We start from the raw sequence: 16,116 nt of genomic DNA on the forward strand, positions 1-16,116 counted from the left end.
CTGTGGTTGTCCTCCATACTGGAACTTTCTCCCTTCAGCCAACTCTCAGATGAGTCCCTGTATGCAAAATTGATTTTGAAAATGGAATTGCTGGGACGCCTGGGTGGCTCAGTTGGTTGGACGACTGCCTTCGGCTCAGGTCATGATCCCGGAGTCCCGGGATCGAGTCCCACATCGGGCTCCCAGCTCCATGGGGAGTCTGTTTCGCTCTCTGACCTTCTCCTCACTCATGCTCTCTCTCACTGTCTCTCTCTCAAATAAATAAATAAAATCTTTAAAAAAAAAAAAAAAAAGAAAATGGAATTGCTACGAAGGGACGGGGGTGGGGGGCTCTGTCTTGCCCTGGAGAAACTCCAGCTCCAAAGGGTGATAAGCTTATAGGCCCCTCCAGGGCCATGGGGGCCAGCCGCTACAGCTGTCCTCAAGGCTGCCGTCAGGATGAACACCAAAGATCCTCGGGATTCAGGGACCAAATCCTTTGCGAGTTCAACTAAAATGACACATAACATAGAGCAGGGTTAGGAAAGACGTCACCAAGGAAGAGGCTTTGAAGCCAAGTCTTGGAAACGAGGGCCACAATTTCAACAGGTGGAAAGCAAAGGACCAGAAATGAGCAGGTTCTGGCGTCTTGCTGGAGGGCGGGGCCGTGACCTGATCGCTGGGGGTCAGCACCGGGAACCTAGCAATATGACCGATGGATACGGGGCAGAGGCCAGGGGCTCGGTGATCCTCCTGGCTTATCCCAGACGGTGCAGCCCTGGCTGAGGGGACAGGTCAGGGCACTGGTCTGCCCAGCCCCACCTCCCAGTGCTCTGCCAGTTCTTCCCAACAAGCAGTGTGGGAGGGTTTCATACTCACTTGCCTTGAGAAGGCTCTGGGAGAGTGGATCTGGAAGGGTGGGGAGTTCCCACAGCCTGGGCCCAGGACAGGAGGTACCTGAGGGAAGTGGACATCCCCGTAAGCTCTGCCTGAGGTAGGCATTGGACGAGGACTCAACCATGGCTTTGCCAGTCAGGGCCCCCATCAGGGAGAAAACAAGGACAAGACACCTTCTGGAGTCAAACTCTTTATTGCCCAGAGAGCCCCGCGCAAGGAATCCTCAGAGCAGGGGTGAGGGGCCGCACATGCCCTTTCCACAACTTGAAGTTAAGGGGAACTGTGGCAGGTGGGAGGAAACAGCTCCCCTCCCGCTCCCTGACGGCACTGGCTGCCCTGATGGCTGGCCCCCAGCATCCCGGACCCATGCGGCCATCAGCAGTGCGCCTGTGCAAGGCCCATGCCTGGGGCTGAAGCCAAGCTCCGTTTACATTGCTCTGGTCTACAGAGGGTCACTCAGGGCATGTCAGCATCACTCATCTCCCTGGGCTGGCTGGGGGAGCCCCGACCCCCAACTGCAGGGGGAGATGGACTCACGTGCTGGGAAGCCCAGGGAGAAGAGGAAGCAGGGTCTGCAGGGGCTGGAGGACACCAGGAGATGGGGCACGAACTGCCCCTAGTGCAGCTTCTGGTAGACATCTGACTGGGGGCCCACCCAGTCCTATTAGACCATTCTAGAGACTAGTGGTGAAGGTCCCAGGGCAGCTTAGCTTATGGAAACTTCTCAGTGTACTCCACCCACCCTGGGACCAGAGCCCTGGCAGGCGGCTGCGCTCCAAATCCAGCTCTGGCCCCTGTGCGGCCTTGTCCGGTGGTCCAAACGTGCTCCCCTTCCCCACCGGGCACTGGGCTGAGGCAGAGGGAGCCCAGTGGGCAGTGGCAGGAGTAGCTCTACAGAGGCAAGCTAAGGCCTTTCCAACAGGTGACCAAAGAGGGTACCTCAAGGGCGGGTGTCACAAGTCTGGGAAGGAGGGGACAGGGAGCTTCTCAGTGACCAGTGAGACACAACAAGCAAACACCCCCCGCCCCATGTTCCTCTTCAGCCATTGTTCAGTCCATCTGGCCCAGACCACTGGGTCAAAACGAGCAAACCCATCCCTGCCTTTTGGGGTGAGAAGAAAAAATCTGGAACCAAAAAGGGTGGCGACTGCCTCCTCAGGAACCTGGTGGGCTCAGGGCCAGGAGGCAGCCATCACCGAAGGTTGAAGACGAGGCTGACAGTTAGGATGATGCCCAGGAGGAGGACGAACGGCAGCCAGGTCTTCACGAAGGCCCCCACGCTGACAGAGAGGAGAGACGGGAGTCCGAATGGGAAGGGCCCGAGGAGTGGGGTGTGTTTCATGGAGCCCTGTCCGCCCACCGGCCCAGATGGGGCTGCTGCTCCTAAGGAAGCTCCCGGAACCACTCCCTCACCCCCAGACTTGGTCAGTCAAGGGAACAGGCCCAGCCTGGCTCGACGCCGACGATGCAGAGTCACCAGTTACTATCCCGGGCAGGGGCTGTTCCAGGTTTCTGGCAGACATCTGACACCACACTGGGCCAGCACGAGAGACGCACCCACCCCTCTCTGGGCCTCACCGCTCCCTCCACAATGAGCTCTCTCTGGGGAGGTCTTGAGTCTCGGTGTGGAAGCCCTCTAATGAGGCCCTCTGGGAAGCGAGGGGTGGGAGGAGTCAGCACAGTGCTGTGGCTGGAGCAGAGGGGCTGGGAGTCAGGGCTCTGTCTCAATGTCTGGGTGACTGCGGTTACAGTCTTCTCTGGGGACCGCTAAAGGACTTTCGGAATTTAAAAAAAAAAAAAAAAGACCCCTAAGAGTCTCTTTTTCAGAAGCTCTTAATGATGCATGTGGCTAGCGGGAGGGCTGGAGAGGTGGCTGGGGAGGGGGGGACCAGGCCCATGCTGGCGCCCAGGTGGGTGCATCAGTCAAGCTCTCTGAGTCCCCTTACCTAAAAACTGGAATAATGCCTTTGACCTTACAGGTTGAGGCTGTGGTTTCAAAGGTCCTCCCCGGCCACCACGGAGGCCACCTGCCCAGAACCCTGCCTCTGATGAGGAAGAGTAGGAAGGGAGTCCCGTGGGGTCAGTTACCAGCCCTTCCTGCGAGGGTCTCCATGTTCGCCTGACCTATGCACGGGGCTCTGAGGGCTCACAGCCTCTCCGAGGGGCCACAACCATCAGCTCCATTTTGCCAAGGGCAGCTGCAGCTTAGAGAGGCCAAGGCAGGAGGCTGAGATCACATGGGTCTGGGGTTGGACCCAGGTGGACCTAGATTTCAGCACAGTCACCTTCCTCTCCAACCAGGAACTCAGCTAATTACTCTAGAACCTTCATGGCTCCAACCAGCATCTGCTTTGGCCCTGTTGGCTGCAGAATTCCACAGAGGGCCCTGACGGGGTCCTCGGGAGACCACGGCCCCAGGGGTGAGCAGTGGCTGGACGGCTTACCTGACGTACTTCCCGTACAGCAGGCAGAAGAAGCAGAGCGTCACCATGTTCCAGTTGGTGCTGTTGTTATAGCGCATCAAGTTCAAGGCCAACGCCACATGTGAGTGGCAGTTGTCACAGCAGAGACTGTGCTAGAGACATGGGAAGGGCTGGGTCAGGCTGGACGGTGGGGGACCTTCCACCCCGGGTCCTGCTATGGCGAGTGGCCCACCTACCATGCGGTGCTTGTACTCCTCGGAGGCGTCGTGCACGGCTGTGTCCCATGCATTGGGCCCGCTAGCGTACACCTGAGCAGGATCCAGCTTCCAGTACCTGGGAGGAGAGAGGGGGTCCTGGGCACTGGCTCTCCTCTCTTACCATCACTCAGCCTCTCAAATGTTCTGGACACCTGCTCTGTGCAGGGTCCAGAGAAGGGGCGGAGGCTGCAGGGGTGAGAAATGCCCAGGGCAAGAGGCACACAGTGGGCACCTGTCACACAGTGCCATGTGGATGCTGGGGAAGGCGGGGACTAACTCATTTGCGGGGTTGTGAGAGGCTTCTGGGGTGACACCTCCATCTCGTGTGAAGGAACAGTGGTTACCTGTGCCCAGCAGAGGGCGGAGCACGCACAGAGGGAGTCACAGACTTATGCGGTTCATACAGGAGTGGGGTGGGGGGGGTGGTTAAGAGTGGGCACTGCTGGAGGAGTCAGAGGGAGAAAGATGCAGGCCAGGCCACGTGCTGGGGGACTTGAATGTCACCCAGAGTTTATCCATAGCACAAGTTCTCTGCCCCCGCTCCCACATGGGAGACTGGGGAGCAGGAGAAGAGCCCGTTCGGCTAAAATCTCACTGATCTCAAGCTAGATGCGAGCAGCTGTGCTAACAACGGAGTGCCCAGCGGGGCTCCAGAAGGGAATGCGGGGAGGGCAGGGCGCCCTCTGGCTGCTCCGTGGGGAACGGCTTGGATATGGGGCTGCACAGGGGTTCCTGCCTAGAAATGGGTGCCCAGAAAACGGACCCAGAAAAGCAGCCTGGCACAGACATCCAGCCCAGAGGTCCACGGCCAACATCTCCGCCTGCCTGTGGAAGTCAGCAGGGGGCGGGGAACCAGTGCAGGCTGTTTCGCTGTGCGGGTACCACCTCCTCCCTGGGGCCTGACTTGGCTGGGGAAGCCTCAGACCACAGGGGCTGTTCTCAGCATACCAATGACTAAGACCTTGTCACCAGGCCCAAAGCTGAGTGGGCCCCCAAGACAGAAGAAATAAAAGGGTACCTGGCTGGCTCAGTTAACAGAGCATGAGACTTTTGATCTTGGGGGTTGTGAGTTCAAGCCCCATACTGGGTATAGAGATTACTTAAAAAAAAAAAAAAAAAAAAGAAAAAGAAAAAGGAAGGAAGGGAGAGAGAGAGGGAGGGAGACAGACCAAAGATTCCAAATACCCAAACACAGCAATAGCTCCCAGAGGGTCTGACTACTTTTATTCTAACCAGAACTTTCCAGCTGAGTTCCAAGCAGTGCCTCCTTTACATCTTAAATGGCTTGTTCACTCCCAAGGGGCAGAAAAATCTAGATTTTGGAATGAGACATCTAGGTGTGAGTCTCAGCTCTGCCACTTCCTGTGTGATCATGACTAGCCCTTTCTCCTTCCTTATCCTTCCAAAGGAGCTGCAAACAACCTCGCAGAGCTGAGGCAAAGTCTAGATGGTCTGTGGGTAAAAAGGCAGCCAGGACTAGGGCAGATGCTCGGCATGGGTACTATGCTCGGTGCACCCTGGCTCTCCCAGCCTTCATCCCATCCTCAGGGTGCTGATTCCCGCCGCATCCCAGAAGGCCCGGCCCTAGGGCTTGTCACATGGGTGCTCATCACTTACTTGGCAGGCTTCCCGAAGGCCATGTTGTCTTCCTGCAGAAGGACAAGAGCAAAAGTGAGTGGAGAACCTGGTAGACAGACGTGTCCGTGGTGCAAGTGCAGTGACTAAGAAGGTGGTAGGTCAGGGGGGCAGAAGCGGAGTCTGGGCCCCACTCGGGCTGGCACAGCATCTAAAGGGCCAGCAGCAGCTTTTCTGGGAGAAGGCCACATCACAGCAGGAGTGCCCAGAGCGCTGCATCCAGAAACCAAAGACTGGAGTGCCAGCCATGACAGCCCCTCTGTGTGGCTCCCGGGTACTTCTCTCACCCTCTCTGGTCCTCATTTGCTCCAAGTTCTCTGGCCAATCTCTGAGTGATCACAGGGAGGCAGTTTCCTTTGTGGTACAAATGACAACACCCTCTGACCTCCTGACCTGACAACAGGGCCCACATGGGGCTCCTGTGTCTGGCTGCCTGACCGCATCATTCAGAGGAGGCCTGGTGTTTGAGGAGGGGGCTTGAGAGGCTTCCAATGACAGACATGTTTCACCCAAGCCCTGGACCTCCTACATAAGGAGTCAGGGCAGATTCTGGGTTCAGAATCAGGAAGACCCAGCTGACAGAGCAGGTCAAAGAGAAACTACCATAAAATATACAAAAGACCTCTGTCATGACATCTATTAATATAAACAAGCTGGTACCATCACGGCTCCTCATTCCAGCCTCTCACGGAGACGAAGCCACACCCCAGCAATAGGCAGCGCGCTGCCTGCTCGTCTGGAGCTGGCCCCCTGCCCCCACCTCAGGCACATCCCCAGGAAACAGACCTAAGAATATAGCTGGTTCGTTCTAGAAGCCCCACCCCATTTTCTCCATGGCCACACCCAGGGAACCACATCAGCCTCCCCGGTGTCCCCACCTTGTGACTCCCACCTTCTGAAGGTCCAGATGTGGTTCCTGGATGGTCTGACTCTCCACTCTTGCCTCTAATCCCTACCCATGTCTTGGTACCCCAGGGGTGGGCTAAGGACTGGGTCAGTTACTTAAGAATCCTTCTGGCCACACTGCCCTCCTGGCCTGTCCTGGAGGTAAGAGAAGGGGGAAAGGGGTCAGACACTGGTGAAGAGCAGAGGGCCAGGGCCAGGACTGTCTGGTATTTGCATTGTCCTGGGGAGACTGGAAAGCTGCCTCAGGCCAGCCAGGCCAGCCTCCCACTGAAGCCTCAGAACCTACCAGAGCAGGGCAGAATGGGAACTCACCGAGACAAAGTAGGGGCCGGCAAAGTCCCGAATGACTCCCGTGGATGTGCAGATGCCCATGTGGCCGATGATGGGGAAAAACCACCTGTGAAAAAAAGGACAGAGAAGGGACAAAACTTAGGGGGTCTTCGACTGGTTAGGCAGACGCTGGGGACACTCCACCCAGTGTGAGACTACGTGAATATAACATTGTGCAGTGAGTGCCAACTAGGGTGGCTGGGGAGGGCTGCGGAGGCACAGACAAGGGGCGAGGGCAAATGAATAGCACAATGAAACACCATTGCATCCCACAGAATGGCGACCCCCAAAGGATGGTGTGTGGCAAGGGTGGGGTGTGGAGAGGATGGGGGGCAATGGCAGTTGTTTCTACTGCCTTCAAAACCGGCAATTACTCTATGCCTCAGCAAACCACTTCAGAGTGTACGCCCAGCAGAAACAAATGCTTATGTCCACCAATGCCAAGAAAATCCATAGCACCTCTGTTCAACATCGCTGGAAACATTTGTCAAGGCTCACTGAACCGCACACTTAAAATGTATGCACTTCACTGTATATACAATACATCCCAATAAAGATGAATCTTCCCCCAATTGTTTATCTCAATTCCAGCTAGGTAACACACTGAGCAATACGAGTTTCGGGTGCAGGATTCAGAGATTCATCACTCGCGTGCACCAGCTGGTATCATCATAACTGCCCCGCTTAGTACCTGGCACCTGTTCAACCACCCCCCCCAATAAAGTTGATTTTAAAAATAACTAGAAATAATCCATATGTCCAACAAGAGTAAAATGAGTAAGTAAATTAGTCATGAAATGAAATAATATGTAACAATGAACAAATAACACACTTCGGCTACATACAACACCCGTTCTCTCAGACATTAGGCAGTGAAAGAACCTTCCACAAAAGTTCATGCATAAAACTCTGCTTATATGAACTACAAGAAGAGGTAAAACTAACCTATGGTGCTCAAGGGCAAAAGAGGGGTGATTTTTTTGGCAGAATTAACTGGTACAAGGGAGTCTTTAGGGTAGTGGAAATGTTATCTTCACCTGGGTGACATGAATATATATATATATATATATGCGCAAAAATTCACTGAGCCATATACTTAAGATTTGTCCACTTTGCAGTGTATCTCAGCAAAAAAGTTTAAAAATAGGGGTGCCTGGATGGCTCAGTGGTTTAAAGCCTCTGCCTTCTGCTCAGGTCATGATCTCAGGGTATTGGGATGGAGCCTGGAGTCCGGCTCTCTGCTCAGCGGAGAGCCTGCTTCTCCCCCTACCCCCACCTGCCTCTTAAAAAAAACAGGGGGTTAAAAAATTAAAAAGTGAGGGGGAGGCATTTAAACCAATCTGGGGGGTGCCTGGGTGGCTCTGTCCTGGGCTGGAGCCCTGCGCCGGGCTCCTTGCTCAGTGGGGAGTCTGCTTCTCCTTCTCCCTCTGCCTGCGCTCCCCCTGCTTGTGCTGTCACTCTCTCTCTCTCTCTCTGTCAAATAAATAAATAAATAAAATCTTAAGGAAAGACAACAACACCAAAACACCAATCTGGGTGTGGGCGGGGAGGGTTTCAGGGACGGCTGCTTAGAGGAAATGAGGAAGTTAACAGTAGGTGGAAGGACAGCGATGAGGACGAAAGCATGGTGCAGCCCAGGAACTTCAAGTCCAGATTTTTTTCTTTTTTTTAAAGATTTTATTTATTTATTTGTCAGAGAGAGAGAGGGAGAGAGCGTGAGCACAGGCAGACAGAATGGCAGGCAGAGGCAGAGGGAGAAGCAGGCTCCCTGCCGAGCAAGGAGCCCGATGTGGGACTCGATCCCAGGACGCTGGGATCATGACCTGAGCCGAAGGCAGCTGCTTAACCAACTGAGCCACCCAGGCGTCCCTCAAGTCCAGATTTTTTAAAAAACCAAAATCTCGGGGCGCCTGGGCGGCTCAGTGGGTTAAGCCGCTGCCTTCGGCTCAGGTCATGATCTCAGGGTCCTGGGATCGAGTCCCGCATCAGGCTCTCTGCTCAGCAGGGAGCCTGCTTCCCTCTCTCTCTCTCTGCCTGCCTCTCCGTCTACTTGTGATTTCTCTCTGTCAAATAAATAAATAAAATCTTAAAAAAAAACCAAAAAAACCCCCAAAATCTCAGTTGGGCCCCAATATGCAAAATATATAGAAGCCCCTGATCTGTCTGTAGCATGGGAACCAGGGCGCTACAGGGCCTCGGTGCTGAACAGACTGGTCCAGTTTAAGGACTCCCAGGGGGAAAATATGACTCATTCCAGGGCCAGTGGCCAGCACTGGGTTCAAAGCTGCACCCTGCTCGGGAAGCGGAGGCAAAACCTGGAGGTGCAGCGCAAGGAAGCGATTATTAGGGGCTGGAGCAGTCAGCAAAAACCAGAACTCTGCTTGTGTTTGGAGAAGGTGAGGGGACAAGAGTGGAGGGAAGCGGGTGGCCAGTTCAGAGGCTATTCTGGAATACTGGCAAGAGATGATGGTGATCCCGACTAGAGCACTGGTGGTAAGGTAGTAAGAAGCAGATGGATTCAAAAGATCCTTAAAAGGAACACTGGGCAGTTTTATGACTGATGGGACAGAGGCCTTCCTAGGTCTGCTGCCCGGGGGAATCTGAAAGGATAGTGGGGTCAGAGCGGTCTCTTGAGAACGTAATTCAGGTTCCATCAATCCCTTGCTCCACACCCATTAATGGCTTCCTGTTACACTTAAAACTCCTTCCAACAGTTTGGCCCTGCTTATCCCTTGAAATCACCTCAACCCTCTTTCTAGCGACATTGCCTGCTTCTGGTTCCCCAAACACACCACATCTTCCCACCTCAGTGATCTTTTTCATTTGCCTTCATCTGGAACACTCTTCCTCTAGAGCTTCACACAGCTGGCTGCTCTTTGTCATTTAGGCCTCAGCTTTAGCTGTCTACTTGGGAGGTCTTCCCTGACCATGCCTTCAAGAGTAGCCACACAATGGGGCGCCTGGGTGGCTCAGTGGGTTAAGCCTCTGCTTTAGGCTCAGGTCACGATCTCAGGGTCCTGGGATCAAGCCCCACATCGGGCTCTTTGCTCAGCTGGGAGCCTGCTTCCTCTGCTCTTTCTGCCTATTTGTGATCTCTCTCTCTCTGTCAAATACATAAATAAGTAAAATCTTAAAAAAAAAAGAGTAGCCACACATCACCCCAGGAACCCCAGATCTCATTACTCTGCTTTAATATCTTCATAGTATCAACTACTATCTGGAACTAATCTTGTTAACTTCTATGGTTGTGGTCTTTCCCCACTAGGACGTAAACTCCAAGACAGCATGGATTTTCTTATTTATTATATCCCCAGGGCAGTGCCTAGCATGCAGTTGGAGGTATGAATTCACCGACTGATAAATGATGAATGAATGAATGTCCTGAATTTAAGAGTGGAGTCAGGCTCTGAAGTTGGAGCTGGGCTGAGTCTTGACTTTGTTTTGGGGCAAGTTACTCATTCCCAACTTTGTCAGTGAGAGGAGGTGGATAGTAATAATGACCTCAGTGTGGGGGCTACTGTGAGGATTAAACAGGCTCTTCTTGCAAAGTGCCCGACACACTTCCTTGCATTTGGTAGTCGCTCAGTATTGTTACCATGAGCTGTTCCATAAACCCTTGCTATCTCATTGGCTGGACCAGCACAGAATAAATTGCTAAAGAGCTACAGTGGCCACAGAATGGGCACCAGAATTATGGGAAAGTAGCTCCTCTGGCTTCTCAGACCCTGATCTCAGAACAACCCCCCTACCCTTTGCCTCTGCCCCAGTTCCTTTCATCTGGTTGGGGAGAAGGTCTGGGTTTGACCAGTAACCCACATATCACAGCTATGCCGGAAATCTGTAAAGTCCAGAGACAACAGCAGAGCCCTGAGCCTATGGAGGCCACAGAGAAGAAACTCTCCAAGTATCAGTCAGTCTGGAAATCCCATGAAGGCAAGCTCCAAAGCTGCTTTGTGGACTGCTGTCTATTCAGACCAAGTACATAACAGACCCTCAATAACTGTTCATGGAACGAAGGAACGGCAGGAGGGAAGGAGTTACTGACCCTGGAGATCTCTACCTGGTAAGGTAGACTATCTCAGTGGAAATAGCCCCACGTAGGCTTCTAAGCCTTTATTTCCTCATCTACAAAATGGGGATGACAGTATCTATTTTCATTAGGTTGACGTAAGGATCAAGGACCAAATGAGATGATGAATATAAGATGTTTAGAGTATGTATCCAATCCTAGCTGCTTTTGCTAGCAGCAGGAGCTATTATCTGGCTTTTCATGCAGAATTATCTACACCTCTGAGGGGGTGGACAGAGTTTTAGTTTCAGTTGCCTCCTCTCTGCTCCCCTTTCCAAAGACAGAGGACAGTTCCTTGTGCCACATCTATTCCCAGCTCTGCACCCTAGGTCAGCAATCATCACGATGCACTACGATGGTTCGTTCATCTGTCTTCCCTTCCTGCTGCAGGTTCCACAGAGGGGCTATGGCTTATTTATCTATTGAACACATGCACATAGATGCAAACAGAAATGGGGTGCGAGCTGCTCCTGGCCCAGGTGACTAGGGATTATGGTGCCCCCATTTCATGTTGCTAGCAGCTCTCTGAAGAGCAGAGGACTCTATGAATGTTTTTCTGACAACAGGGAAAAACAAGAGATCTTAAAGAAAGAAGACATGTTTCTAGTAAAACCAGTATATTCCCTGACTATCCCTTCCAGTTATTCTCATGTAAACATTTTATTTTCTTCGCAGCACTAATCACTATCAGAAGTTCTCTTCCTAGGGGCGCCTGGGTGGCTCAGTGGGTTAAGCCGCTGCCTTCGGCTCAGGTCATGATCTCAGGGTCCTGGGATCGAGTCCCGCATCGGGCTCTCTGCTCAGTGGGGAGCCTGCTTCCCTCTCTCTCTGCCTGCCTCTCTGACTACTTGTGATTTCTCTCTGTCAAATAAATAAAAAAAAAATCTAAAAAAAAAAAAAGAAGTTCTCTTCCTAGCTTGTTTACCGTCTATCTCCTTTCACCAGGATTTAAATTCCGTGACAGGGGCGCCTAGGTGGCTTAGGGGGTTAAGGCCTCTGCCTTCAGCTCAGGTCATGATCCCATGGTCCCGGATTGAGCCCCACATTGGGCTCTCTGCTCAGCGGGGAGCCTGTTTCCTCCCTCGCCCCCGCCTGCTCTCTGCCTACCTGTGATCTCTGTCAAATAAATAACATCTTAAAATAAATAAATAAATAAACTCCATGACAGTGAGGATCCTATCTGTTTCATCTGTGACTTTATATTGTTATCACTTAAAGCTACTCTGGGCACAAAGGAGTCATTCAGCAAATGTGTTACAAGAACACTGAATGAATGAATGAATGAATGAATGAATGAACACACTTTCTTAAAATTTTTATTTTTTAAAAGAATCAGACTTGGATGCTTTTAAATGAATGCATAAGCATTTAAAACCACAAACAAGTGAAGTATTTTAACATAATACAAAAATTAAGGTCATTTTTGTATCATCAACATATAAGGCCAAAAAATGGTCCCTTCACAACACTTGGCTGCTTATGATACAGGGAATAAATTTGTCTCATCAGGTGAGGGGAGATAGTCAAAAGAGAGCATGTTCCGGAGTCCGAAGACTGAGTTTGGGATGCCTTCGCTCATGGCTTGTGAAGCTGACCAAGACCTTTAATGGTACAGAGGAAGCTCAGTTTCATCATCTCAGAAATCCCTACCTTAGAAAATGACTGTGAAAGAGCCTGGCCAATTGTCCACCACTGTGAAGCCTGTTTTTATCAGTTGTCAAGGCTGAAGTAGGAGAGCAAACCAGCTCCCCTGACCCAGGAGCTCCTCCTCCTTAAAAGGCGGCCACACTACAGGAGCACCTGCTCTCTCTCCTGACAAAGGACGAGGCCATGGAAGGAACACTGCTTTGGGAGGTAGATACCCTGGGACCTAAATTCGCTTTGCAACTGAAATAGTGTGTGATCTCCAACCTCATCACCTACGAGACAAACGGCTGGACTCCCAGATGTCTGGGGGCTTTTTCAATGTTGACATCTCAGGAGTCAGTGTGGTCTCAGCCACACTCCCACTCCCGCCTCTGGACTCAGTCTAGCCTATAGGAAGTGATCAGCAAGCTTTCGCTCAATGAATGAAGCACTGAATGAATGAAGATGTCTCCTCAGACCCGGTGAGGGGCCCCTCTTCTGCACGGCCACAGGTTCTGCGCTTCCCAGCCACAGAACCTTGCCCGCCGGTCTACGACTGCCCTGCTCCCTCACTAGGCCAGGTGTAACGAGGGCGAGGAGGGTGTCCCATCCGTCAGCAGAAATTGGCACCGCGTAGGTGGCGGGGTTCTGGTGACTGGGCGAGGGGTGCGGGCCGGACTCGAGGGAAGGGCTTGCAGCACGTCGAAACCGGAGGCTGGCCCGGGGCCGCCCGACTCTCCCCGTCCCTGGGCGGAAGCCGGGGGAGACTCACGTGAGCACCGGGATGGGCGTCCACACCACGCAGTAGGGAAAACGGCTCCGGTCCACGTCCATGGTGCTGCCGCCCGAGCCGCTGAAAGGCTTCTTGTCCGTCTCGGCCGCCGTCGGCACCTCCACTTCCGCCATCCCGGGCGGGGGTGGCGGCGGCGGCAACAGGAGCGGCGAACTCCCTTCCGCTTCCGCCATGCTGCGCGCGCCCCGCTCCGGCCGGCCCCTGCTCTAGCGCCGCTCACCGGGTGGCGTCACTTCCCGGAGGTGGGGTCCGCCGGCTTCGCCTTCCCCCCGGGAATTGGGGCCGCATCCCTCTGGGCCCGGCCCGCCTGGCCCCCTGCCTCGGCGCCCCTTGGCCCCGCGTGTTTGCGCCCGCGCTGCAGCGCTGAGGAGGGGATGCCTTCAGGCGGCGCGCAGTCTAGCGCGAGAGACCGACCGACAACTTCGTAATTCAGTACGCTGAGGCCTCCCAAGAGGTGTGGTACAGCCGCTGTTTATTGAGCGCTTCCTAGGTGCCAAGCACTTGACATACACTGTTTTTAATCCCCATAGACTGGTTCGACATGCGAATTTAGCTATTTCCCCTAGGTTACATGTGAGAAACTGAGGCCCAAGAGGTGAGGTGAGTGGCCAAGACTCAAACCCAAGTCTGCGTCCCTTGTCCTTTCCATTCTGTGGGCTCTCATGAGGCAGTGGCAGCGGAGAGAGGAAGGTCAGGCTAAAATGCTGTGTGGTGTGCGTGTGCGCAGGGGAGGCTTGCCGGGAGGTATTTGAGCTGTCTCGATGTTTGCCAGGTGGCACGGGGGTGGGGGTGCAGGGATGCGTGCAGCCGTGCAAAGCAAGAGGCTTTGCAGAGCGCAGTGTGCAGGAGTGTGAATATCACCTTGGTTGGAATAAATCTCAAACCTTAGATGTGCTCCGATCCCTTCATGGAGCAAATGGAGAAACTGAGGCTCGGGGAAGTTCATTAATTGTCCGAGATGACACACAACCAATATAAAGCAGGCAGGCTTAAATCTTGGATTCTTTGGGTTTTTTAAAGGATGCCAAGATAGCCAAAGAAAACGGAATCTGTTGGGATGGGAAGGGAAAATACGGGGACAAGAAGGAAGGTAGCAGCTAAAAATTGGGCTGGGAGGAGGTAGGGACAAAATCAGAAAAATGGGCGCTATGCCTTTTTAGGAACGTCTTTTTCTTCCATTGAATTACCCTTCCTCCCATAGAAACCCTGCTCTCCTGTTAGTAGCACTTAATATTTTAATGCATTTTGGGGGGTATGTCTGTTATGAAATCTAAGTTCCTTGACTTCAGTAGCTATCGTATAACTCCTAGTACGGAGCAGATGCCCACTAGATGTTTCTTGATTTAATGATTGAACGGATGTTTTATAAAGGCCTTACAGATATCACAACTGAAAACGATTCTTGAGTAGGTTTGTGCCTCTCCTGTGACCCATGTGTCGTGCATTATCTTTGCAGAGCAACACCAGCATCTAGCACAGAGTTTGGCATAGATTAGGTGTGCAGTGTATGTTTGTTGAATGAATAAATTACATTACTTCTTGACTCATCACGATACCTAATCTCTTCCATATCACAGGCTCTAAGGAAGGTCTTTGCCTTAGATATTCCTCCATCATCACTGTCAATCCATAATTCTAGCACAGGGTTGGTGGGTGCCCTTTAGTCATTTATTTTACATATATTGATGAATAAACAACCAAAGTTAAGTCTTTCTTAGGGTCTGCCACAATTTGGTAGTAGTAACACAAGGACCACCTTTATTCTGCCAGCCTTCAGCGGCTTCTCCCTATACTTAGGATAAAACATAAATATCTAATCATAGCTTACAAGGCCCTGCATCTTGCCTTTTTTCTTACTTGTTCACTACACTACGGGCCACAGGCCTCTTTATCAGTTCCTCTCACGTGCCACACTCTTTCATGCCCCCAGGGACTTGGCTTACATTCCTCTGCTGACTGTTCCCCACCCCCTTAAAGAGGCTAACTTCTATTTATCCTTCAAGTCTCAGATTAAATGTGGCTTTCTCCAAGAGTCCTTCCCAATCAAAATCAGAAAGCCCGTTAATCTCCCTTGAGACATCCTCTTCCTTTCCTTCATAGCACATTTGTAGCTCTGCATTCTTGGATTCCCCCACTAGGCTGGAAACTCCTTGAGAGCAGAGACTATCCTTGTCCTGTTTACTTCTGCAAACGTAGTGCCTAGTAGTGTTGAGTATATTTGCAAAAACGAATGAATGGCATACACTTAAAAGCTGGGTATCATATGTTGGGTACACACAGTCCGAGGGCAGGAACCTAGCTCATCACCTGCTACCTCTTGGTGTCCCAAGCTTTTTAAAGGGGCCCGTGGGTGTTGCTGGGCACAGTGCTCAGGAGTAGTGTCTGATCAGAGATCCTTAGCTCCTCGGCCTAGGCAGCTACAGAAGCAGAGGCATGAAGATGGCCAGGTTCCTGGAGAAAGCAGCCAGCTCCTCTGACTTCTCTGGGGCCTCTCCCCCAAACTTCTCCCCCTGCCATCCGTTAACCTGTCCACACAGCCCCCTCTCATATGCACACATCACCTGGGTTTTCTCACCCAATGTAAAAGCCTCCCTAGCCTGTGCCTTGCCTACTCTGCTGCTGCCACCTCTATCACCCACAGACAGATGGGAAATCTCCATCAAAGACTAACACTTCCTTCCAGGCTCAGAGGATCACAGCAGGGTCCTGGAAGAAGCTCCTCTGACAGCTCAGGAAAGGATTGATAGGACTCATTGCTACCCCTCCCCTCAACACACACACCGACCTAAAATAGGAATGACCATCTGGATCCACTTACAGGGCTGGCTGGGGGAGGGAAGGATAGGAGAGCCGGAACTGTCAAACTGGGAAATCTTCGAGGGCAAGATGCTGCTTGTTTGAAGGGTGAACTCAGGGCACATTCTCTTGGTGGGAGTCAGCCCTCCCCACATTGGCCCCATCTCTGAGTCCCCCAGGCTCACACACCACCTTCCTCAGACTGTCTCACTCCTCATCCTGGTATTCAAGACCCCCATGGTCTGGCTCTAAACCCCAGCCTACTTTACAAGCCTCATCTCTCACTGTGCCCCTCGGGATTTGCTCGGAGTTAACCTCGCTGGGCTGTTTGCCCTTCAGAAAATGATTCCTGCACTTCATACCTCATGTCTTTGCTCACACTGTTCCTTTAGTGGAATGCCCTTC

General features: G+C 52.4%; 1 protein-coding gene across 3 annotated transcripts; it reads right to left on the minus strand.

Annotated features, from left to right (window-relative positions):
* Window positions 1–317: 317 nt before the first annotated feature.
* On the minus strand, window positions 318–13,137 carry TMEM222 (transmembrane protein 222). Of its 3 annotated transcripts, none has more exons than XM_032302181.1 (7): window positions 12,895–13,136; window positions 6,410–6,494; window positions 5,174–5,205; window positions 3,536–3,632; window positions 3,321–3,451; window positions 859–936; window positions 318–490 (listed from the first exon to the last, which is right to left on the minus strand). In XM_032302181.1, exons 1-7 carry the CDS (start codon window positions 13,086–13,088, stop codon window positions 487–489), a joined length of 621 nt encoding a protein of 206 aa, XP_032158072.1. In that variant the 5' UTR covers window positions 13,089–13,136; the 3' UTR covers window positions 318–486. The 3 variants fall into 3 exon arrangements, with proteins under 3 accessions (XP_032158072.1, XP_032158070.1, XP_032158071.1); XM_032302179.1 differs by lacking the exons at window positions 318–490; window positions 859–936 and adding exons at window positions 1,054–2,156; window positions 2,823–2,921 and having other exon boundaries at window positions 12,895–13,137; XM_032302180.1 differs by lacking the exons at window positions 318–490; window positions 859–936 and adding an exon at window positions 1,054–2,156 and having other exon boundaries at window positions 12,895–13,134.
* Between the last annotated feature and the right edge of the window lie 2,979 nt (window positions 13,138–16,116).

This window comes from Mustela erminea, chromosome 10 (genome assembly GCF_009829155.1).
Source record: "Mustela erminea isolate mMusErm1 chromosome 10, mMusErm1.Pri, whole genome shotgun sequence".
NCBI classification, from domain to species: Eukaryota; Metazoa; Chordata; class Mammalia; order Carnivora; family Mustelidae; genus Mustela; species Mustela erminea.